The following is a 25,312-nucleotide window of genomic DNA, read 5'->3' as shown; positions in this document are numbered from 1 at the left end:
ATACTTACCCCTGCAGCAGGCAGAGGCATATTTCAAACACCTTACCCTACTGATTTGCAGCTTCTCAGCTCCAGGCTTGAAGAGGTTCCATCGACGTCCACCGTTCCTGCAGTTCCCGCGCACCTTCAGAGTCTTTGAAGCCTGTTCGTTCTCAGCTGCCAGGATAAAATCCACAGGAAAAAAAAAAAGAAAAAAAAAAAGGAATGACAAAAGATAAATGCTGTGCTTTAGCTCAGGCTGGGGGCGGAGGCTGTTCTTTTAAATGAAAGAAACAAAATTGTTTGCAAGAGACTCATTCAACCTCTTCTTTAGAAAAAGAGAGCAGAGAGTATATTTAGGTGCTTTATTCAGTGCTCTTGGGATACAAGAAAAATAGTGCAGCTTGGGTACTACAAAAACGCAGGCACAAACTAAGAGCCCAGAGCCAAATTCAGAGGTGGTGTAAGCAGGTGGGGTCAGACAAGCTGGGTGTGGAGCCAGAATACTCTCCCAGGAGCACCAGGCAGCACAAGCACCTCATCTGCATGCACCAGTATTAAAAGTGCAATAGCTCCTTGGGTCATAACTGCTAACAGCACCCCTGCAGTTTGGACCTGCAGAAATCCCAGCTTTACAGTTGCTGTGGTCCATATGATGCAATGCCTTGAAAAAGAAACAGCTCCTCAAATTTATGCAGAAAACAAAAATGGAAAAGTCCATAAAAGCTGTTTTTCAAAGAAACTGGGCTACTTCTCACCCCAAGCATTTCAGGCCAATCCCTCACAGATACAATTCTGATCCAGCTTTAAGCAAGCAATCCCATTTACACCAAACCTCAGCCTGGCCCTACAGATGGTACATACCCAAGCACAAAACAGCTTGTAAAGAAGAGGCAAATGGTGGAAGAGAGCTGGCAATTCACATTTCAAAATTAAGCTCTACTTTTTTCTAATCAACCCAAATTTTCAGCTCCCCATCCTATCCCTCCTTTCCTGGGGTGAAGCTGCCGTTCTGTGTGAGACTGGGGTTTTTCCTCCCACATGTGGCAAGGTTAGATTTTAATCCCTTCTTCTGTTAGATTCTTCATGTCCCCTATCCTGGAGTGACAGCCACTGGGAGGAAGGAAACGGAGCTGAGTACCACTCATGTGCACCCACAGCAGCTGCCAGCACAGGCTCCTGTCAGCAGGTGCATGTGGTCCAGGCTGCGCACATACGTGTGCCTGGGTATGCATACACACACCCACGGGTGTTCCCATCCCCTGGAGGCTCGTCACCCTGCTCATGAAGAAACACATTGACAGAAAACAGTGAAATTCTGGAATTCTTCCCTGAAAGATGCACAACACTAATTTTCTTTTTCCCAATACACCTTTAACCCAGGCAGAGGTTTTAGACTGTGTCAGTCCTGAGGGGTTTAAAACCAGATAACAAAGGGTAAATGGTCCCAGGCTTTGGGAGAGTGGAGATCCACAGCCCAGCTCCTAGGGTTCAAGTCACCTTTACTTACCAGGGTAAAACACACACACACACACACACACAACATGCTCCCTGTCCCCACATCAAATAGGTGGGGACCCTGCTGCAGCCCTAGCATGGCTGGGTGGGCAGCAATCCTGATTTTCTTCCAGCGTTGCTGGGAGAGAGATTGCACTGAGACCTATTTCCTAAACACGATGCTGACGCAGGCAGCCTGCTGTTATTTTTAGCAACACGCGTTTCACTTTCTAGACTCGCAGAAAATCAAGCTGTAGTGCAAGTGCCGATTATAGCAGGAGGCTGCTACCAGGCTCCAGAGGCAATGTGCCGACATAGTAGCACTCAGGAGCGACGTGCAAACACAGTAATGCTCACATTGAGAGATGCATGTGTTATTCCCCACGTGCTAGAAACGTGTGCACCCCAACAGAAGAACCATCAATTAAAGAGGCAGCCACTTTGCCTTTTCCTTCCTAGTTCTTAACCCTGATGTGCTGCCACCACCCATTAACCACTTGGATCCCTAGCATGCTCCCGAGCAATGCCAGCACAGTCTGGCAGCATTCCCATACTTGCCCATTGCTAAATCACAGGATTCCTGGTGTCAGCAGCATCCCTTCAGGAAACAATTTCCTTACCCTAATTATCAATCTTTTTAATTAGAGGTTCAAAGAATGATGTCATCTATTCAACCACCAGCGTGTTTACCTGCCAACACAAGATCCTTCCAGCAAATACATTCTGTAGTGTTCTCCCTAGCGTCATTTTGAGCAGGACAAATGCAGAGGATAGCTCATCATAGCCTTTGGCTTACGAGATGCTCTTCTTGATCAGCAAGATTAACCAAGCACAGGAGAAAAAAAAAAAATCTTCACTTCTTACTGTGTTTCCAAACAAACATCAGACTTGAGTTGTGCTCTCAGTATCCATCACCACTTGCCACCTCCAAATGTAAGTACTAACAACAAAGGCTGCTAAGAGGACAGAAAGCCAAGAGGAAACTACCAAATGAAAACTCACACAGAAGTTGCTGAACAGCTTTTACACCTTATGTGCCTATCTGTTCATCTTCTCGTAACTATAGGGACTATGTTCGGAGACATTAAAAAGAAAAAAATAGCCTTATTTCATAAATACACCGCATGCAAAAAAAGAGTTTATTAGCTAGCAAGAAACTCCCTAGCATGAGGCTATCAGAGCTCCCTCACCTGGCTCCCGGGTTGTAAGAAACATGGATGCAAGCCTCATTTCTGACTTTTCAAATCATATTGCCCTTGGCTTTCTTTACAGGCAAAGACCAGAAAACAAACCTGGGACAAAAACACAAAGCTACTCACCACGTCTTCTGAGCAAGTGCTGCATGCGCCCTCCCACCTGGTCCAGCCCCATTGGGGTGCTCTGGGAGAGGGGTTCGGAGCGACATCTCTCCACAAGGACTTTGAAGGGTGGCGCTTGTGGGGACGGTTGAGAAGGATGAGACATCGGCTGGCAAGAAAAGAGTCGGAGAATAATTTTACCAATATGTGTCAAACCTCAGACAAAGCAATCACAGAACATATAATAATACATACAACTTTCAGGACAGTGCAACACACTTTAGAGCTTCTCGCTGCAATCTGCAGCAGCTTCATTTTTTTTTAACTGAATGGTTAAGACTTGCTGGCTCTGGTGTTGGAGTGCCCCAACTCTGACTGTATGGGACTCATAGCTTGAGCACAGCTCATGGTGTGTAAGTCCAACAACTTCCAGTAGCACTTCGCTGCTAAGGCACTTCTGAAAGTAACATGTAATGGAGATGTCTGCTTTCTGCACAGCATTTGGCTACTCTCACACCACCAAGTCCCAGAAGGAGCACAGACAGGGAGTGAATTAGATGGTGCTGAGGACCCAGTACTAGCTAAAACATTTTGGGTTGGCTTCACAAGGTGCAGTGAGGGCTGGCTGCTTTCTAAAAGACAGCAATCCAACTATCAGAGATAACTTGGTTGGCAGGATGGGGCCTCACCTGCCCGCCCCATGCCACAGTGCCTAAGCAAAGGTCCAGGCCAGGTCTGGAGATGGTGGCCAGGGTCAGCTAGATTTCAGATCATTAGGCACATTTGTGGTGATGAAGCAGATCCAAAGTAAAGCAGGTGAGTCAGTTTACACATCAAGGGCAGACACAGCCCCGTGATCATCAAGCAGACCTATGGTGATGAGGCAGCTTCAAGGTCAAGCAAAGAAATCAGGCCCCAGGTTGGTGTCTAGCCCAGCAGGGCCACGGCCAGGCAAAGGCACAGCTATGGCTGAGCAGGAGACCAGAACTCCTCTCATGTGTCTCAAGAAAGGATTGAGTGCTTAAGGTAGAGCTTAAATGAGCGGCCAGGCCCATGGGCATGGTGTGGAGGTCCCAGGTGAAACTGCCTAGGGTCACTAAGAGCAATTAATGCACTCAATCACTGAGAGGCAAGCAGTTGGGAGTCTGCTTCAACAGACACTCCTGAACTGAACTACCAGATGCATCCTTTGGTGGCCTACAGGAAACAGCAAAATGAAATTCTGGATTTTTTTTCCAGCTATCAGTCACCACTGGTCTCCATGTACAGCCATGCTCAAGAGACACATAAGAAGTGGAAAATGGAACAAGACGTTTTTTCAGAAAGACTAGCACTTGAAGGACATAGTCATGGAGTAAAGCAACAAGTTTGCAATGGTGAGGTTTAGGAGAACAGTCTGTTTATGTGTGTGCTCATCCAGCAGCGTAAATAATAGGATCTGCCCATGCAGATATAAAATGCCTATATCAAATACAAATAAAAAAAATAAACAATAGGATCTGCCCATGTTATTATAAAAATAAAAACTACAAGTTCTTAGAATAAATCTGGGATACACATAAAAAACAATTCCTGCAAAACTCAACAGTCTTTCTGATAAAAAGATCTATGTAAAAGTGAATTAAATTAGTAACAGGATGTCATCTTCCTCATTCCCAAAAATCTTAACAAAACACTCCCTTCCAGGTACTTCCAGAGGTCATATAAGGTCTTTTCCAATTCCATAAACAGAAGCTTACAGATGGTCTATGAAAAGGACAGGCGGTGGATAAACGTAACAGCATTGCTATTATTGCTGTGCTGCTGGAATCACTGGGAGGGTACAGAGAACCTTCTGGAGAAAGGAAGGACTCTTCATGTATAGATGGACTTGAAGCGCTTTGGTCGAATACATAACCACAAAAGAACATATCAGACCCATGGACTGTCCTCCTTCAAAAGCAGAGCCTTGTACCACTTAGCTGCTAACAAATGTCTAATACAAATGCACTCACCCTCCTGCAACCCAATACCTGTAAAATCAAGTCTCTTTATAAGCACAGCTGTTTTTCTTTCACAATGCTTCCCACCAACCCTACATCTTTTCCTGGTGGTTTCTGGTATGACTGGGGATATGTACCTAGCTGCTTGCATATGCTCTCTAATGTTTGTAGCACCTACTACCACAATTTTGGGGTTGTTTTTTTCAATTATTATAGTGTGCCTCATGTCCAGGGAGAACACAAGTTACAGCCCTTACCAGGTTTCAGATGGTCCAAATGCAAGGACTGGGCAAACCACAGCACTTCAAAGAAAACTGGGACCTTATTCTCTGCAAATGCCCAGATATGTTTTTAGCAAAACTAAAACAATTATTTTTCCTGAAAGATTCACAGAGGAGAAAGCAGAAGTTATCACAGCAGTTCCTCTGGAAGCTGACCGATAACAACTGCTAACAAGACAGTGGTCAAACACCCCAGTTACATCTTAACATTTGGTAACATTAATCCAAAGAATGAATTAGCATTTATAGCTAACTTGAGAAAAACACTGGAGTTTTCCTCCGTTTTGGGTGACTCCAACTTTTATTATTCTATTTCAGGAAGAAAATATCCTGAAAGAGACAGCTAGTACAGCAATACTTTGCCAAATGGAATTTTCTTTTTTAGAAAAATCACAATTCAAACTCCTACTTTACATCTTCTGCTCTGTGATATGTGAAACCCTGGAAGTCTTGTGTATAATGTAGAGTCAAAAAATCAGCAGAAAAATCAGTTTACAAAGGTCAGGAGAAGAAAACAGGAGGTGCTCCTCACTGGAAGGCTTCTAGCCTTAATTAAGAGACAGATCTGTCATACTTCCATGGCACTGCTAATAATGGGGTGCCTCATATGGTTTAGTGTATCTGTCCCCAAGACTCCAGCAGCCCCAGTTTTCACTGATGTGCTGTTCTCTTACAGATGAAGAACAAAGCAGACAGGGTATAATTACCCCAAAGGCACAGCGAGAGTCTGTGGATGAATTAAGGCTTGATCCTCACTCCCTACTCCCAGCACTAGCACTGTGTCCAGTGACCCAGTATGCTTCTCTGGACTGGCTAACAGCTGGGAGGAGGTAAAAGCCAAAGAAAACCTTCCACCTAGAGAAGCTGTGGACACACAGACCCTTTAGCATATAGGCCAGCAATGCCCAGTGGTCCCCATTCATATCACCACTCTGACGGCACCAAAGATGGCAGGAGGGGGCCTGTTGTAAATTTGAGGCTAGAAACTAGATGAAGGCAAGACCCAAAAAGTATTTTAAGAAAAACACGTGGAAATCTGAATTAACTATGTGTTCAGTGGCTGGTTATATATACATGTAAAGCCTATCAGCTTTGCAAACTAAACCTGCCTTTCCCTGACAATGCTAAAAATATGTTTCCCAAAAAAAACCCTACCCCACTATAGACAGCACTAAATACGGGCTTTAATTCAAGATTTTGCTAGCACCTCGTGGTTATTAAAAATACAAAAAAAAACCCAGCTTGGAGATAGGCTTTAGAGGTTTTGTCTCCTCTAAAAATAAGATGATTGTCAGACATAACCACACTAAAAGCCATAAATACAACGAATCTTCATTCTACAACTAAATCATACCTCACTACAGACAGGAGTACAGGGCTCCTGGCAACAGCAGGATTTGGAAAGTAAAGTACTATTTCTTAATTTGGAAGGACTATGAAGTCTTTTATAAGCACAACTACCAGCAGTAGCTGAGATACAACCCAGTTTACTGCCAATAACCAGGAGATGAAGAGAGTCTGAAGATCAGCTCTCAGAATTACCTATTTCCTGCTTAGTGTCATTCAACAGAGTGGGGAGGGTAAAGACAAATCCAACTCAGCAGTCCCATTTCTGCAGCTGCTCCCAGAATGTTCTGTAGCAGAGAGACAATAAAACAATCTCAAGCCAAAGGTCACTATCAGAACTTGTTGCACATCACTTGCAATTTCTCATCAAACACAGAAAAAGTTGCTGTATCTTCCTCTTGTGAAAAAGCACTTGCAGCTGCTGCACTGAAGTAAAACTCCAAACTTGTGGGAGGATCTGAGATGTGCCCCAGTTATCACAGAGCAAATCTGCAAACACATCCTCTGGCATGAGCACACTCAGGCAAATCAGTAATCCTGTGCTTCCAGTTAGACCCACCACACAGGGAGATCCTCTCAGTTTCCCACACAGAGCAACACAGTGTGCAGCTATTGCACAGAAATCACAAAACCTAGTAACGCCATGAAAGCACTGATCCTGCTCCATCAGTATGGGCTGCTCACGCTCCACAACAGGGAGCACCTTTATGGCACCTGAACAGGTTGGCTCCTAAGTACGGGACCCAGCAGAACAAAGTCAATGGCTGCTCAAAGGAAACATCTGCAACCATCTGCTGTGATGCTTTACAGCATAAGTGAATTTGATCAGACAGCCCTTACAGGGCTCTGAAAGCAAACTGCTTGGGAAATGTGGGACCATGTGTCGGCCTGGCACCTCATCTCGTGGGACAGACACCTTTTGCCCAGCTTGACAAGTCTGTAGCAATCTCATTTTCACACTTCTGGCAGTCAGAGTTCCCCAGAAAACGGCATCACAAAACCAACTGGTGTCTATGTGCAGCCACAACAGCCAGAAGCAAGCTGCAGTCTGCAAACCCTTTGGAGACAGAATTCAAAATCTTAAGGAAAAAGGTAGGGTTTTGTGTTCCGTAAAAATAAAGTCTTATTTCACAAATCAGCCAGCAGAGGGCATAGAAAGACTGCAGTGAAAAGCCTCTGCTCCTGCACTGCAAGAGTGACACAAACCAAAACGCTCCACAGTGCTCACTCAGTCCCTGTGCATGCCCCTGAAACGAGCAGAGAGGATCTCCCTGCCAGCAACAAGCCCAAATCAAGTTTCTGGTTCCAAAAACTCTAAGCTGATGCCTCAGATATGAAGTCAGATGCGTACTTTGCAACCTTTCCTCACGTAATTCCCAAAGGAGGCATCAAATCCCCTACAAACCCTGTCCAAGGGCTATTTTGAAATAGGTCGGTATTTTGAAACCCCAATGGAAAAGCCAGAACCACAAAGTAGTCTATGTGGTATCAAAGCTTCCTTCCAACTAAGCATTATCTCAAACTTCTGGAAGTGGTCAAATACAACTTCTGGGGCTATGCCTGACTCCCTGCAGCAACATTCTCCCTGTTGGGAGGCTGTGGTGTTTTCAGAGGTGGGATGAAGATAATTCACTTCAGTGGGGACATGAAAAATGGAAGCTTCTATAGTTTGCAACCGTCCAAAACCTAGTAAAACCTCCATATCATCTTTCAGTTCATTTCTCATATCTATCTCTCAAAATAAGGAAGACACTTTCATTTCAGCATTGCAGCAGTGTGAACGGTGAGATCAGTAATTCATTTCCCATTAACAGTCTATTTTGACCTTTCCTGTTGTTTCAATTGCTCAAAATGTTTTTATCTCCACGGTTTCTGAAGTTCCCAGAACAAACGAGAAATTGAGATGGGGTCTGAAAGCAAGTAGGCCGGGGGACAGTTTGAGAAGCAAGTGGCCTTCTACCTTTCTACAGCTGCTCTTATTAAACGCTGCTGCAATGCTATTTCCTTTATAGCATTAAGATCAAATCCTGTTGAGCTGTTACTTGCTTATAACATCGCTCAGCCCCTGCTCGAAGATATTAAAATTTTAAAAGGCAAGACTAGGAAAGCAAGAAACAGGAGCATTAATTGCAGGAGAGCACGGCTAAACAGATTTGCTGTACTGCTAGGACCAATGTGCAGGTCCCCTAAAACCTGCTCCAGCATCCCTTGTGCTACACCAGCCTCAGTCTCTGATACCATCTCCTAAGAGTTTCAGGCAGGGAGCCTTAGTGAGAACCATCGCTTTTGTGCTTTTTGTGTGACAACATATAGTTGTTTGGAAAATATTTGCTTGAGCTATTCCTGCTAGTGCTAGCACACTTTAAAACTGGCAGAACACTTGCTTACAGCAGCTGACCAAGGCAAGGCACCCTGTCCTGGCAACACCTCTCCCTACTTGTGTTTGAGCATTTCACTTGAAATACAAATCCTTCAGCTAATGCGGAACAGCCTGGAGTGGAGGCAGGAGGGCCAACAACTGTCCTGGGGAACAGGTGCCAGCAAAGAGATGGATTTAGCCCTAAAACAATAAGAGGCTGGAGTCCACTGCTACTGTCACGCTCAAGCTGAAGTTACTCCTCTTGCATGTTTATTTTTGGTAAAACGTTTCCGAGTGCCGCTCCCTGATGAGAGATAGGCAAGCAAATCCCTTGGGTATCTCAGGACATTTGTTACTGGAGCTGCTGGGAGACTCTCTAGGTCCATTCCTATCCAGGAGTATCCCTCCTTTAGCCTCACTCTTGACCGCTCTAGGTTTGAAGCTGCTGCCATAGCGCTGTCCATTTCTAAACCTCTAGTCCAAGCTTCTGGGATGCAGAGGGTGTTTACAAACCAGGGCATGCTGTATGCTTTCCCTTCAATCCCACTGCTGCTTTCTGCCTAGTGAGGCAGCAGGCCTTCCGTGAAGCCGGAAGCCACGGCAGTCAGGAGGTCATACTGCTATCGCCACACTCGATGGGAACTCGGGGGAGGTTTCCTGTCCAGTTATCTCAAGCACCATATTTAAGTTTCTTGGTAATGTTTGTAAGCTGCAACAGCTGAGCAGGGACTTACCGCATCTCCTGTTCACAGCGCTGACCTGGGAAAGCGCTCAGATTTTGCCCTAAGAGCTCTGCGATTGGGCATGCAGACATTGCCCTCAGCTAGTAGAGATGTGGCTGCTCTGGGAAAAGAGTGCCAATATTTTGCTCTGCTCCACTCAATCCTTCCACGCCTCTGTTATCTTGGTCCTGCCCAGAACACTTTCAGCTTGGTCCTTGTGAAGGAATATCAAAGTACAGCGCTCTCATTCAAGCTCCTCCTGGAAACATTTCTTCTAGAGACCACAAGAAATGACTAACCACTATTCACTCTACTTCGTAAGTGCCTGGAATTACAGTGAGCTGTCTTTATTTTTTTGTATTACACAAAATTGAGCAGAAAAACAAATCCAGGAATAACTAACAATGGTACTGCTCATTTTAGCTGCAAGTCAGTTGTTCAGATTCTTTTCCCCCAGCATTTCTAATCTGCTGCCAATTTTCAAACACTTCCCCTCTTGGCTCAGAAGTTAGTGACCCCCTTTCCAACAGTGAACAATGTCATCACCTCTGTAACACCTCTGGTCTCTCTAAGCCCAAAAGGAAAGGAGAACGTCTCTTCACAAATCGACCAATTTCCCTACCTGGCACCTTAAAAAAAAAAAAAAAAAAAAGTCATCATTTCAGCCTCAGCTGATCAGCAGGAACCCAAAAGAAAACAGCTGGGCTTCCCCCTGCGTCCTACCATCATTTGTCCACAAACCTATACTGATTCCACAGCTGGCACAGAGTGACATGAGCCTGGCACAGCTGGTAAGACTGCTGCCGCTCACAGATTTCTGCTCCACACAGAGATACACATGCAGGTGCTACAGTGATGGGCTGAGAGTTAATGAGGAGGCCTTTTCTCATCCCACATGTATAACTTCCTTATCCATGGGACTTCTGAGGTTTCCTAGCATTAAGCTGGACAAGACAAGACAGATTTGTAATACCCTGAACCTAGTCCAAAATGCAATGTCCACTTAAATGTTCTGACAATTATAAGGGCTTTGAAAGTCTTGCTTGTAACAGACAGGAATGTCATAATCAGAGCCACCACCACTGCCCACCTTTCACTTAGGGCTGGGTACCTAACATCCCAAAAGGCTATGTCATTTTGTCTAGAGACAGATGCAAGGCAGCTCTGACCAGACCCCCACTTGGCATGTAGTCGCATCAAGAAGGCATTTCTCTCATATTATGTATGCAGCAGCCCTTTAGCAAGGCTTTCTGCTACAGGCTCAGCACCAAGCTGTTGAGGCCCCGCAACTTCTGACAGGTTTGGGGAAGGGAGAGAGCTCATGTATTGCTGCCAGAGAAATGATCTGATGAGCTCTACAAGACACAGGCCTTCTTTTTTTCTTTTTTTTTTTTTTCTCCTGTTCTTGCGCTTTGTGCCAGGACTCTGACTGGTATTCTAGATAGTGTGTTGTAACCAGCATTCCTAATAAAAATCAATGACCACCACCCCTACTATTTTTTTAGGTAAGAAAACACAAGGGCTATAGTGCAATTGCTGAATGCCATTTGTCCACTGCACACTTCAAAACTCTGAATTTGTCAGAAGCACTCTTCTTACGAGTTTCTACTTCAAATGAACTGAATGCAGAAAGGGAAAAAATTAAAGGTAGTGCCTAGAAATACACAAATTTATGCTACAGCCCTCTTCTAGAGGCACTGATACAAATGGCCAGAGAGTCTTAGGAGGAGCAACTCTGGAGGTTTACACTAATAGCTCAGGGATATGCCAGTTAACTGACTCCTCTGGGACAGATACACAAGCTGTGACTATTGCCATCATTCATGGTGGTCTACTTAACTGAAAATCACAATAAAAGATATATAAAATTGCTTTCAAGTGCAAACAGTCTTCCTAAGATGTATAACAGCATCATCTTATTGAAAACATTATAGCAAAAGTTACTCATACCTTTCCATTTTTGAGCCGTCCAGAGGAGACGATTCTAGAGACGTGCACTTGGAACGGACGGCACTTGTCATTACAGTTAAACTGTTCCACTCTGTCCATTATCTCTACAGAGTTTTGTTCTACAAATGAAGTAGTTCCACGCTTTTTAATGCGGCAATCAGTCCGCTCTAAAACCTGTCCTTTAACTGTTGAACATTTTAAAAAAGTCACTACAGAAAAGTCAACATCAGCAACTGGAGAACAGTCCAGGTCGACAGCACTTAGATTATTCACAGGAATACCTTGAGAACATGGCAGGTTCCTGTCCATGACCTCTGTCTTCTCCAGAGTACTGCCAGTGTCTTGCATCTCTTCAGTCAAGGTTGTCTGTGGAAGGTGGATCAGAGCCTCAGTCACTGCAGAAGAGTCATCATTGGCAGCTGGAGAATGGCCCAAGTCCACACTATCCAAATTATCCACAGGAAGATCTTGAGAACATGGCAGGTCCTTGCCCACAACCTGTGTCTTCTCCAGAGTACTGCCTGAGTCCTGAATCCCCAGCTCACCTCTAGACAAGTCTTGCAAAGGCAGCTCAGGATTTCTCAAGTCCTGCATATCCAGTTCTGTCTTTGAAAGCTCCTGAGCCACTGCTGGAAACAGATCCATGTCTTTAGCAACCACTGGAGCATAAGCCACGTCCTCAGTATCAAGTTTAGTCAGCAATGCCTGTGGAAGGTGGATCAGAGCCTCAGTCACTGCAGAAGAGTTGCCATTGGCAGCTGGAGAATGGCCCAAGTCCACACTATCCAAATTATCCACAGGAAGATCTTGAGAACATGGCAGGTCCTTGCCCACAACCTGTGTCTTCTCCAGAGTACTGCCTGAGTCCTGAATTCCCAGCTCACCTCTAGACAAGTCTTGCAAAGGCAGCTCGGGATTTCTCAAGTCCTGCATATCCAGTTCTGTCTTTGAAAGCTCCTGAGCCACTGCCAGAGATGGATCCACATCTTTAGCAACCACTGGAGCATAAGCCACATCCTCGGTATCAAGTTTAGTAAGCGATGTCTGTGGAAGGTGGATCAGAGCCTCGGTCACTGAAGAGAAGTCACCATCCACAGCTGAAGAATGGCCCAGGTCCACAGTATCCAGATTATTCACGGGAAGACCTTGAGTACGTGGCAGGTCTCCACCTACGACCTGTGTCTTCTCTGGAGTACTGCCTGAGTCCTGAATCTGTTTAGTCAGAGTCGCCTGTGGAAAGTCATTGATCAGATCCTCAGAGGTGTCTCTAGTATTTAGCTCAGTGAAAGAGTCATCTGCAAGCTCTGGTAGGTGGGAAATGGAGGGTTCTGGCCCAAAGGGAGAATGTGATGTTTCATTAAGTCTATCATTCTCGCTGCCCAGGGCAGAGGAACCAATGTCTTGTGTCACTTCTGTGGTTTTGCAATGCTGCATGGGCTCCTTCCCCACCAAACTCTCAAAGCTCAGATTATCCCATGTGCCTGAATCTGGGGACTGCAGACATGCACCCACCGTGCAGAAGGGCCTTGTACTCTCATTCTCGATAACCAAGCCCTCTTTGTGGGAGGTAACATCCTGTCTCCAGCTTCGGAAACTCCGCTGAGGCCTTTTCTCATCAGGTGAAAATGCCCTTGAGGAGCCTCGCAGCCTCCGAGCTGCCTCAGCCACACTGGTCAAGAATCTCACAACACCCCCAAAGTGAGTGGCTTTGGTTGCACTGTTTGATTTTTTCCGCTGGCTGAGATTCTCCTCACATCTCGTATCAAAGTCAAAATAAGAAGCAGAATGATCAGTTGTATTTTCTAAGTTCTGGAAATTGGTTTCAGCCCTTTGATCTGGAAGCTTTGAATTATCTTTGCTAGTTAATGAAATTCCTTTCAGATAGCTCCAGACATCAGAGCTTCTTCCTCTTCTGCTCTCCTGTGGGAGCACAGTACACCTCTTTTGATTGTCCCCTTCTGTAATTGCAGGGTTCTTAAAGTTTTCAAAATTCAAAGACTCGCTCCTTCTAGCTGGTATTCTGTGGCAGTTACTATCATTATCTTCACTGTGTAATCTGACACTAATATCCCTGAGACATTTACCTTCATTGGCATCAATTTCAGGAATGCTGATATTCAGATCTATGTCTTCAAAAGAAGAATCCAAATCATCAATGTACCCCGCATATGAGTGGCGGGAGGGCCTTCGACTGTCACCCAGTTTCTTAACCCTGTAGACAGCTCTTTGCCCACACACGTGATGGTCCTCTTCAGGGTCACAAGCAACCTGGCCTCCAGATGCTCTCAAATCCACATTCTTAGGCATCTTGGAGGTTCTTCCCTTTTTTAATGGCCTTACCCTGTCCATGAAGGATGGTTTTTTTAGCTCTGAGACCTCAGAGGTGACTCCCAGTAGAATCATGGACTGGGGTCTTCCTTTATTTGCAGACAGTCCTTTCCTTCGTCTAACAAAATTCCAGATCCGGTTGCCCTTGGTCGTCTTCTTATACCTGGGTGCTTCCCCCTGTTCATTCGGGTTTGCATTGCTGGAGGTGCAGTGCTCAGCACCACAGACCTCCAACCCATCACCACTCCCTTCCTCCATGTTTGCTTGGAACATCTTGTTTGCATACCCATTGGGAGCTATCACGGGACCAGTATGCTGGCGACCCTCTATAACTTCCATCGCCCTGGCTTGCAAGCTGGTATCAGGGGTCACAGATGCATTGTCTTCAGATTGTTTTCTTCACAAGACTTAAGGAAAAAAGAACAAAGGAATGCAATTAGAAGCAGAAGGTTTTTTAGGAGACACATTTGTTAAAGCATCACAGGGCAACTCTTACCCCAGTGGCAGTGGCAGTTTTGCCATTGATTTCAGTGAGGCTAAAATTTTTCTCCCAAACCATATAAATTTTAAAGCAACTTAAATCTGATTTAAATGACTGAAGACTTAGTGACCACAAAATAAATTTCCTGCATTAATAGTTACCACAAAGTATACGCAGAATACCATAAATCACATATTTGTTTTGCAGACCACTAGGACTCTAAATACATCAGAGTACATGACAGAAAGGAAAAGAGGAAATTACAGTAAAGCATCCCTGCACATGTCACTGTCATCTTCACCAGCCCCATCTGACAGGAACCGGCAACATACTCCCAAGGAGTTCAGTCTCTCTTTAGGCAGGCATTCAAAGAAAAGTCAGGATGAGCCTTTTCCTGGAACCAATGCAATTCTGAAATGCTACGGTTTCAGAAAACTCACAGAGTATCCAACTCTGTGAGTTGGATATAGTTTTTCCTACTATAGCTATGGCACCAGTGCAGGAATCCCTCACTGAAACTGGACTGCTAAATGAAAGCTGCTTGGCCACCACTCAATGCTACACAAAACACACATGTTCCCCTCAATGAATTCCACCCTAAGTGAAAGGAATTAAAACTACTCTAAGTACCTTATAGGCAACAACAACGGAAACCATGGTGATTGTGGCCAGCTGCCAGGTGACCACTCCACCACACTATCACTCCCCCTCCCCAAATAGGACAGGAGGAAAAAGTGAGATGAAAAAGGTTATAGGTTGATAAAAAGATATGGAGGTCCCTTACCAATTACTGTCACATTCAAAACTTTGGGAAAACTAATTTGATTTATTGCCGATTAAAACTGATTTGGATAAGGAAAAACAAGGATAAAACTAACACACCACCTTATTCCCACCCACCCCTTTTTTTCCATGGCTCAACTTCCTTCCTTCATTCCTGATGGCTCTACCTCCCTCCAAGGGGCACACGGGGAGGGGGAATTGGGAGAGGTATGGTCAGGGCATAACAGTTCCTCTCTGCCGCTCCCTTCTCCTCATGCTTTTCCCATGCTTCTGTGTGAGGCCTTCACAGGCCTGTGATTCCTGTCAGGGAACATCCCCCTGCTCCTGGGTGGTCGCTCCACAGGCCATGATTCCTGTCAGGAGAACCTGCTCCTGTGTGAGGCCTCCACAGGCCATGAGTCCTGTCAGGAGAACCTGCTCCTGTGTGAGGCCTCCACAGGCCATGATTCCTGTCAGGAGAACCTGCTCCTGTGTGAGGCCTCCACAGGCCATGATTCCTGTCAGGAGAACCTGCTCCTGTGTGAGGCCTCCACAGGCCATGAGTCCTGTCAGGGAACACCTCCCTGTTCCTGTGTGGAAGCTCCACAAGCCATGATTCCTGTCAGAATTTGCTCCTGTATGGGGCCTCCACAGGCCATGATTCCTGTCAGGAGAACCTGCTCCTGTGTGGTCACTCCACAGGCCATGATTCCTGTCAGGAGAACCTGCTCCTGTGTGAGGCCTCCACAGGCCATGAGTCCTGTCAGGGAACACCTCCCTGTTCCTGTGTGGAAGCTCCACAAGCCATGATTCCTGTCAGAATTTGCTCCTGTATGGGGCCTCCACAGGCCATGATTCCTGTCAGGAGAACCTGCTCCTGTGTGAGGCCTCCACAGGCCATGAGTCCTGTCAGAGAATATCCCCCTGCTCCAGCACCTCCTCCCCCTCCATCTTCACTGACCTCAGGTTTCACAGCACCATTTCTCACTGTGGTCTTTATCCCCCCTCACACCTCTCTGATGTTCTTGCCCTTTCTTAAACACATTTCCAGAGAGGTGGGGCCGGCGCCACTGCTGCCCCGCTCTGGGCCACGGCACAGCCACTGTGGAGCCGGCCGAGCCCAGCGCCAGGCAGCCTGGTGGCAGGCGGCCCCCGGCACCCACCCCTCGCCAGGCGCACCCCCACGCAGCCCTGCTGCACCACGGCTACCCACCACCCACGCCGCCTCGCTCGGCTTCGGCCACCTCTGTACGCAGCCCCACTGCCTTCCGTACTCGCCACGACGACTTCCAGAGAGCCTCCTTCCCCAGGCAAAGACCACAGGGCCTCGGCACCGCCTGCCACCGCTCACACCCTGTAGCACAAATTGGCATGGGAGTTGTGCTGCCCCAGGGTCCATATGGAGACCACAGAAAGCTTCTGTCCCCCAAAACCCACGGGTTTAGCAGGGCTGCTCCTCCATCTGGAGGACATCCTCAAGGAGGAGACCAGCTCCTCAGTCCCCAGGCTGTTGCTCTGGGTCTGCAAGTTGTTCATAGACATCCCTGCTGCAACTTAAAGAGTAACACATTTGAATGAATGGAAAAAAAAGAAGAAAAAAAAAGAGCAGTTGAGCAGTTTCAAGTTGTGCGGCCAACTGGCAGCAAAAGACAAAAATCACAAAAGGTCCCAGTTTTTTTTGTTTTCTCTTTCCGGTTTTATGTTTTATTGGTTTTGGCTGGGTGGATCCTGCATGAGGAAAGAAGATTCAAAGGCGACAGGCTTGTCTGCGAGGGATGCTAGCAGAGAGGGGAGGGAGGCTGTTTCTCATGTGTTAAGCAAAAGAGCCTGTAACAGGAGACAGATCCTACCCAGAGAAGCAGCGCAACCCAGAAACTCAGGGCACAGGGGTGGCTTTAAAATTAAAAAAAAAAAAAATTAATTTTCTTTTTAAAGCAGCTTTAAACTGGACATAAATTAGAGCCACCACCACGAAGCCAGACCTGAGCACTGTAAGCAGGCAGGGGCACAGTGCTTGGTGGCTCCTCTCCACCTTCCCTCCCACTGCATCCTCAGCAAACCTCTCCTGCTCTCTGAAACCATCATGGCTGCTTTCACAAAGCTCCCCCGAGGGATAAATGGAATAGCAGGACACAGGCATGCTGCTTAAAAGGCCTTTTGACTGACTTCTAGCAAATACTCAGTGTGAGAAAAGCACCTTGTTATGGTCTAATTCACACGAATTAAGCCTGCAGGACCGCACACACTGAAATCACTGGCTAACCTTGGCAGAGCCAACCCACCATGGCATAGCTTCGTTAGTGCCCACGGTCCCAGCACTGTCACCCGAAACAGCTCCAGCCCGAGGACTGGCACTGCCTCACCCACAGCAAAGCCTCCCAGCACCTGGGCAAACTCTCTGCATTTGAACAAATTTCAGCCGGCTTCACTCAGCCTTCCCCGACTGGGTGCCAAAATCTGCTATGCTCCATCAGCTGATACAGCCGCCGACATCAAGTGTCCACCACTGTGCAAACACACAACAGCAGCATGCTTGTGGGAAACCAATTCTACAAATAAGCCAAATAGAGAAAAGATGGCTTTATCAACCAAACCACACAAGCTCAGGGGCATTAGGCCCATAATGACAAAATAAAATCTGAGCATGAAGAAGAACAGCTGTGAGAGTATCTGATGAACCATCACTCATCTTTCTGGGGTGCCAGAGAAGGATTTTTTGAAAAAACACTGAACATATTTTTGAGAACACCTATTAGCCAGAAAACTACAACAGTTAGTCAACCGCCTTCTTATTTTTCCTCTCCTTGGGCTGCAGGCGCAGTTGCAGATATCAAGTCATAGCAAGTTACCACCTAGCAGCTAAGCTGCAACTACTGTTCCGGTGTGCGGGACTTTTAACCACAGAAAACATGAGGTAATGCAATTACCTTACACCTCTTCCACTGCCCTCTGAAATACCTCATGCCCAGGCGGGTGGCTCAGCCAGGTGGCTGTGGCTGGTGCATTTGGTCTACAAAACACACAACACCGCACAGGGCAAGGAAAATGGTTTCATAAAACCACAGCTATCAATCATACATTGAAAACTGCTCCAACTTACAGGAGCTACACTGGTCCCTACCCTGCCCTCTGTACAAGACCCTGTTATTCTTCTTGTCCCACAAGCAGCAGCGCTTCATTCGGAAAATTCACCTTCCCTTCCCAGGTCACGGAGGTGGACAAATAAGTTAGGATTGCACAAAATCCCAAGCATATGGCACCAGCTGTGTTACACAAACATCAGTATCTATGGTCATGATCCCCCCTCCAAATTCTTTCCATTTTTCTTGCATTATCTAAATCTTTAAGAAAGAACTAGGTACTTTGTATCTCATTCATGATTGCGTAACATTTCCTTGGCAACAAGGCTCTTCTTGAATGACACAGGTGGGAGTAATAGCAATTTTGCTCCTTTTAAGTGTCATTGAGCAGACAGATACAAGAGCAGAAATAACACCACGGGCCCAGGTAACACCACTGAAGTCAACCGTTCTCACAGACTGTTAAGGACACTGAAGCAGGCCCCAGCAATTGGGGCTGTCACAAGCCACCACTCAGGGATGGACGCTTTCCTTGGGCAGCCTTGTTCTTCTGCACTGGCCCCTGGTAAGTTTACAAGACTTATCCACAACCATAGCAAAATAAGGGTGTCCACGTGCCTACCAAAGGCAACGGGGTAGCAAGACCCGCTAGCAAGGAAGGTCTCATCCAGCCTGAGATGAGCTTTCTCAAGAGGTCACAATGATGGAAAGAAACCATTCCTGTAACACCACACAGTTCAGGCTGTTTGCAAGGCTCGCACCACACAGTTCCTGAAAGCTACCTCAGATCACTGCAGTTTTCAGGCAACTAGCCAAACTTTGGGTTTTTTTAAAATATTTAGTGCTGTAAAGCTGCCCCTACCTAGAAAAAACACCAAAAATGCTGGACAGTTGGGACCTCTGTCACAAAAGGGGACCTACAGTGGAGTTCACAGGCTTCAGTATTTTGGAAGGCCCCTCGCAGCCACAGGAACATTAAAACACAACTGAACCACAACCCCTCAGAGGCAAATTTCAGGGAACACAGAAGATGTTTTGGGAAACATCTTTGCAGAGGAATAATTTCACCCACACTCAGACGCAGTACACAGCTATAAATCCAAGCTTGTTTTGCACCGCTTTGGCATCAGACCTCTGACCAGGAGGCAATTTTCTTTAGCAGAGCAGACTGACAAGGGAGTGCTCGAGCCTCCAGCCAGGCAGGCAGCGAGGCCGGGGAATATCCCAGCCCAGCACAGCTCCCCGCTGCCACCGGCTGCTCCTGTCACTGCAGCTGGAGCTTTGCTTGCCTGGCCTCCCATCAAGGGGAGCATTTATGGGTGTGAGCAGAGCTAGAGGAGAAAACAACAAAACAGAAGGAACGTTGACTTTGGGTTTCACCCAAGGAGCCACAGGAACACACAAGCCACACGGCAGGAGGAAAGGGCTGGGGTGGGCAGAACTACCTCCTTCCCAGTGTACTGGGACTGGCTGGAATGGAGTTAATTTTATTCATAGCAGCTTGTATGGTGCAGTGGTTTTGATTTGTGATCAAAACAGTGCTGGTAATACTAATAGTTTAGGTATTGCTGAGCAGTGCTTGCACAGTGTCAAAGCCACCTCTGTTTCTCGCTCTGCCCGCTCAGTGAATAGACTGGAGGTGCACAACCAGGGAGATGATCCGAACTAACCAGAGAGATATTTCATGCCATATAATGCCATACTCAGCAATAAAAAGGAAGAAGGGGGTTTAGAGAGGCTAGCCATCTTTTGCTCAGGAACTGGCCAGGCACCACTTTACCTGTGGGAGGTGGTGAGGGATTGCCTTCCCATTGCTTGTTCTGTTTTCTTTCCCTCTTCTTCCACTTCTCTGTTTATTAAACAATCTTTATCCCAAACCCCGAGTCTTCTTGCTTTCATTCTTCTTTTCTGCTTCCCCCATCCCGCCGGGGGCTGGGGGTTGCCGGGCCAGGAGCAAGCAGCCATGTGTTGCTCAGCAGCCTACCAGGGTTAACCATGGCCCTCCTGGCACCCGCCACGGAGCTCAAGTCGCTCAGGATAATAACAGATGTGACTGGGGCGTGCTAGATGGCACAGCTAGCTGTTCCACCTGTGCAGCTACTTGGTTGGTTGCAGTGGATCGTGGTGCTGGCATATTTACTTTGGAAGCTGACATACATTATTTCCTCACACGTTCCAGTACTTGATCCCTTTTTTTGTACAATAAACTCCAAGAATTGTTAACGACTTCTCAATTTTTGCTGTTTGTTTTGTTGTCTATCACTCTGTTTTGCTTTGCCTGAGAGAGCTACAGTAAAAGCACTGGCCTTGAGCCTAACCTAGTATTTGGGTCCCAGCCTGCTGCTGTCCCAGTACTCTTGAGAACCATCTCATAGAGAAAGTCAGCAATTACCCCCTTTTCTGCCAAAACACACTTTGTGGAGGCAGGTAAGAATAGAACCGACCCCTTCCCCTCCTCCAGACAGGTCTTTATAGCCTTGCTGTAACAGCCTTTCAGTTCCTTGCATATCCTGGTGTAATCTGACTGCTCGTACCAGCGCACACTGTGAGAATGGTTTTTATTATTGTTCATAAGGTTAAACAACTAATTGGGAATGCCACATGAGAACACAGAATGACAGAAACATAGAATCGTTTAGGTTGGAAAAGACTTTTAAGATCACTGAGTCCAAGTGTAAACCTAACACTGCCACATCCTCACTGGAATAATCCTCCAACATCATCATGCTCCAAGGTGATTGATCTCTGGGTGGTGGGGTGTACATCCCAAAAGATGTGCTCAATAAGGTAACACCCATGTCCCCAACCATCAACAAAACAAAACCTAGGTATCCATACAGGCTAGTCAGCCTCACCCTCGTGCCTGGAGAGATCATGGAGCAGACCCTCCTTGGAACTATGCTAAGGCACATGGAAAATAAGGAGGTGACTGGTGACAGCCCACATGGCTTCACTAAGGGCAAATCATGCCTGACAGACTTGGTGGCCCTCTACAATGGGGTTTTGGTGTTGGTGGATAAAGAGCAATTGACATCATCTACCTGGACTTGTGCAAAGTATTTGACACTGTTCCACATGACATCCTTGTCTCTAAATTGGAGAGACATGGATTTGATGGATGGACCACTCAGTGGGTAAGGAATAGGCGGGATGGTCACACTCAAAGGGTTGCGGTCAAGGGCTCAAAGTTCAAGTGGAGACAAGTGGTGCTCCTCAGGGGTCAGCACTGGCACCAGTGCTATTTAACAGCTTTGTCAGCAACATGGACAGTGGGGTTGAGCGCACCCTCAGCAAGTTTGCCAACGACACCAAGCTGAGTGGTGCGGTCAACACCCCAGAGGGCAGGGATGGCATCCAGAGGGACCTTGACTCGGGGGAGACGGGCCCATGTGAACCTCATGAAGTTCAACAAGGCCAAGTGCAAGGTCCTGCACATGGGTTGGGGCAATCCCAAGCACAAAGACAGGCTGGGCGGAGAATGGACTGAGGAGAAGGGCTTGGGGATGCTGGTGGATGAGAAGCTCAATGTGACCCAGCAACATGCACATGCAGCCCAGAAAGCCAACCAGATCTGGGCTGCATCAAAAGCAGCGTGGCCAGCAGGGTGAGGAGGTGATTCTCCACCCTCTGCTCTGCTCTCCTGAGACCCCACCTGCAGTGCTGCATCCAGCTCTGGGGCCCCCAACATGAGAAGGACACAGACCTGTTGGAGCGAGTCCAGAGGAGGCCATGAAGGTGATCAGAGCGCTGGAGCACCTCTCCCAGGAAGACAGGCTGGGAGAGTTGGGGTGGTTCAGCCTGGAGAAGAGAAGGCTCCAGGCAGACCATAAAGCAGCCTGCCAGTACATAAAGGGGCTGACAAGAAAGCTGGGGAGGGACTTTCTACAAAGGCCTGTAGTGACAGTACAAGGTGCAACAGCTTTAAACTGAAAGAGGGTCGATTTGCATCAGATACAAGGCAGAAATTCTTCACCATGAGGGTGGTGAGACACTGGCCCAGGCTGCCCAGAGCAGCTGTGGGTGCCCCATCCCTGGCGGTGTCCAAGGCCAAGCTGGATGGGGCTGGGAGCAACCTGGTCCAGAGGAAGGTGTCCCTGCCCATGGCAGGGGGTTGGAACTAGATGGTCTTTAAGGTCCCTTTCAACCCAAGCCATTATACAATTCTATGATCCCTGGGCATTGTGGGATTCTGGAGAATGCATATTCCAGGTTACAGTCAACTTGTAAATCCCCTCTTATCAAGTGACCTGAAAGAACTATTTTGGCTGGGGCCCTGAAGAGCAACAAGCCTTTGAAGAGATCAAAGAGGAAATTGGTGGTGCAGCAGCCCCTAGGGCTGCCCAGACAGGATCACACGTGAGAAATGTGCTCCCCACCACAGAGCCTCTGGCACCTGGAGAGACCCGACGTTGACCTCTATGGTTTTGGAGCCATGGAGACGGGAGGTCTGAGGCTCACTACACCCCAACTACTAAGAACATACTAGTAGCATAACAAGAGGGCTCAAGCCACGTCAGAAATACTTGACACAAAAGCCCAGCTCCTCTTGGCAACCACAACTACCTGTGCTGTGCTGGATGTTCAAAGGATGGGATCTGTTCTTGCCGCAGAGCAATGACTCCAGATACTCCTCCGAGGCTCTCCATCCCCTTCTCTCACCTTTCGGCCACGCTAAATTTGCTTCAAAACCCATCAGCCACCCCCAGCACCACACAGTGCTGCTGATTTGTGCTAAAGGCCTGGGGATGGCGCAGCAAAGGCACCGGCAGCCTTGCAAGGCGGCAGCTGGAGCTGGAATGCACCGAGGGCCCCTAGGGACACAATCTTCCACTCAGCTCTTCCTCTGCGGGATCCAAAATAACAAACAAGAAGGAGCCTTTGGCCATTGTTTTTCGGGGAAGGGGGGTGATGGGGAGAGGGCACGCGGCGCAGCCTGCCAGAAGGCATGGCTGAGCTAAGGAAGTCCTGCCTGGGCTTCGGTGTATCCGCTCCTCTCCAGGAGGGGCGGGGGGAGGCAGGAAGGAGAGAAAATAGAGAACAAATGATCATATAACCCTTGAGAGAAACCTGTCTGCTCTCGGAGAGCGTATTTAGCCCAAGCATGCAGCGCCTCTTGCTATACAAAAGAAAAAGAGGAAAGAAAACCCCGCCAGTTCTTCCGTTACCATGTTCTACCACCGAAAAAAAATGGGAGGAAACAGATGTTAAGCTCTCCAGCATCAGGAAATTATCTCTTTCATGAGGGTACAGTTACTTCAGTGTGTTTAGGTCAAATAAATAGGGAGAGAATCATGACTTCTCCCCGTTTCTGTTTACGTCTCCACAGACGTTTCGCCCTGCCTCAGTGCCGCTTCGCAGGACCAACCGCAAAGCTGCACTCCCGCTTCCACAGCGCACACCCAGAGGATGCAGGCAGGAGCACCCACGCCCGAGCCCCTGCCCACCTGGCAGACCCTTGCAGCAGATCCCCAGCTCACAGCCATCCGCAGCATGAACTGCTGCAGCCCTTACAAAAATTCAGCATCTCCTGTTTACAGGACAAGAAGGACAGTTTGCTGCTGTGCTTGGGCCATGCACAGCAGTACTGCAGCTTGCATATTAATTTTTTTAAATAGAGGTGGAAGGAGCACAGAGAAGAGACTCGGGTGAAACATCTGCAAAAGGGATCTCCAGACCATTAGCAAGCGCCAGTTATGGCTTTCCGGTGCTGGGCTCCCCGAGGAGCGCTGAGCGAGTGCCCATAGGAAGCAACCATAGAATTTAACCAGCACTTTACATGCTCTGCAAAATACGTTATGCAGGAAATTAAACTCCCTCATTAGGAGCAGGAGGCAGACAGGAGAGCAGTTTGATTCCCTTTTCAGCTGGGAGTGGACAGACCTTACCGAAACAGTGGCAGAAGGGAATCCACAGCAATGTCTCACTCCAGCACCAAGGGCAACCTACCAGACAAGTTAACACCCAGCAAACACATGCTGCCACACATCTGCCCCACACAGTTTTCACTGGTTTAAGCCAAAGCTTTTACAGTACTGGATCTGCATTTGTGTTTCTGTTAATTCAGTACTCACTGGGCAGACGGACGGATGCACAGACAGATAGCTCCATCCCTGTACTCATACGGACGGAACTCAAAACTTCGGTTTGAGTAAATCAGTTCACTCATGTATAATTTAAACATTACTTCCTTCCCATTTCAGGGAGCTTTAGTTTGTGCAATGGCTAAACACAATGAAATTAGAGCAGGAGATTCATCTTGCCTGCGGCCAAGGGAGAGACAGCGTTGCTCAACTGCATCTGTCAGATAAAACTGGACTTGTGCTGGTGCTGCCAGGGCAGTGACCAGCTCACCACACGCACTCGGGGCTTGGTGGGCCTGATGAAATGGTGTGACGGTGCAGAGACGTGCCAGGCCGCTTACGGGGGTACCAGCACTTGGCTCTGCATCACACTGAGCCCTAAAACCTTCCACCAAGCCAGCAACAGCTTTATATATGCAGCACCTGCACAGAAAAGGGGAGAGCGCCATCATCTAGCTCCTCACACAAAGCTGAGCAGGAGAAACTCAAGAAGAAAACACAGAGGTATAAAAGCCCACGTTAATTGGAATCAAAAGATGAAGATGCCAACAGATTAGCTCCTCCTGAAGCTGAATTTCAGAGCAAGGCCCTGCACAGAGCCCAGAAGGCTTTGGCACTGTACCTGTTGCTGAATGTTCCTGCAGACTCAGGCAGCAGACCCATGAATTGCAGATGAGAATCACCCTTTGCCCATTTAACTGACATTGTGTTTGTGGTAGCACTACCCCTTGCGTGCTCCTTCATATTTTCATACACCCTTTTTTGCAATTCTGAATTATTTTGCTCTTCAGAAAATAAAACTAAGGTGTGTACTGAACAGATCCAAAAGGATACTTTCATTGTTGACACCCAGGATGCACAGGGATCCCCAACAAAATGAGGGAGCCTGAGAAAGTAGTCACCTTCCACAACAAGGTTATGTTTTGATGCACAATAGCTGTTTCCCCCATCTTCTCAGGTATTTGGCACCAACAGCTGCCATTATAATACAGAAATATCTGCTGTTACATGTAGTTAAGCTGTTCAGCAGTCAGTTGAAAGTAGTTAATTATATATAAGAACATTTAATTACCATCCAGTAGCAGATGCAGGTACTCTAATACCACAGTGATGAGCTAAAAGGCATCAGTACAGGCAGATTCAGGGGTCTACACCCATACACGCCCC

The 25,312-nt window shown here is 47.2% G+C and overlaps 1 protein-coding gene across 2 annotated transcripts in view; it reads right to left on the bottom strand.

Annotated features, from left to right (window-relative positions):
* The window catches only part of ARHGEF9 (Cdc42 guanine nucleotide exchange factor 9), a 221,546-nt gene that overhangs the window by 179,567 nt on the left and 16,667 nt on the right, over window positions 1–25,312 (bottom strand). For both annotated transcript variants that reach the window (XM_055727375.1, XM_055727376.1), the window contains exons 2-4: window positions 11,415–14,149; window positions 2,795–2,942; window positions 46–155 (exon numbers count right to left, since the gene is read on the bottom strand). In XM_055727375.1, coding sequence (XP_055583350.1) covers window positions 46–155; window positions 2,795–2,942; window positions 11,415–14,081 — 2,925 coding nt within the window. In that variant the 5' untranslated portion in view covers window positions 14,082–14,149. The remainder of the gene's footprint in view (window positions 1–45; window positions 156–2,794; window positions 2,943–11,414; window positions 14,150–25,312) is intronic.

This window comes from Falco cherrug, chromosome 15 (assembly GCF_023634085.1).
Source record: "Falco cherrug isolate bFalChe1 chromosome 15, bFalChe1.pri, whole genome shotgun sequence".
Taxonomy (NCBI): domain Eukaryota; kingdom Metazoa; phylum Chordata; class Aves; order Falconiformes; family Falconidae; genus Falco; species Falco cherrug.
Note: the sequence above shows the minus strand (reverse complement) of the source record. Positions and strands in the feature narration are given on the sequence as shown.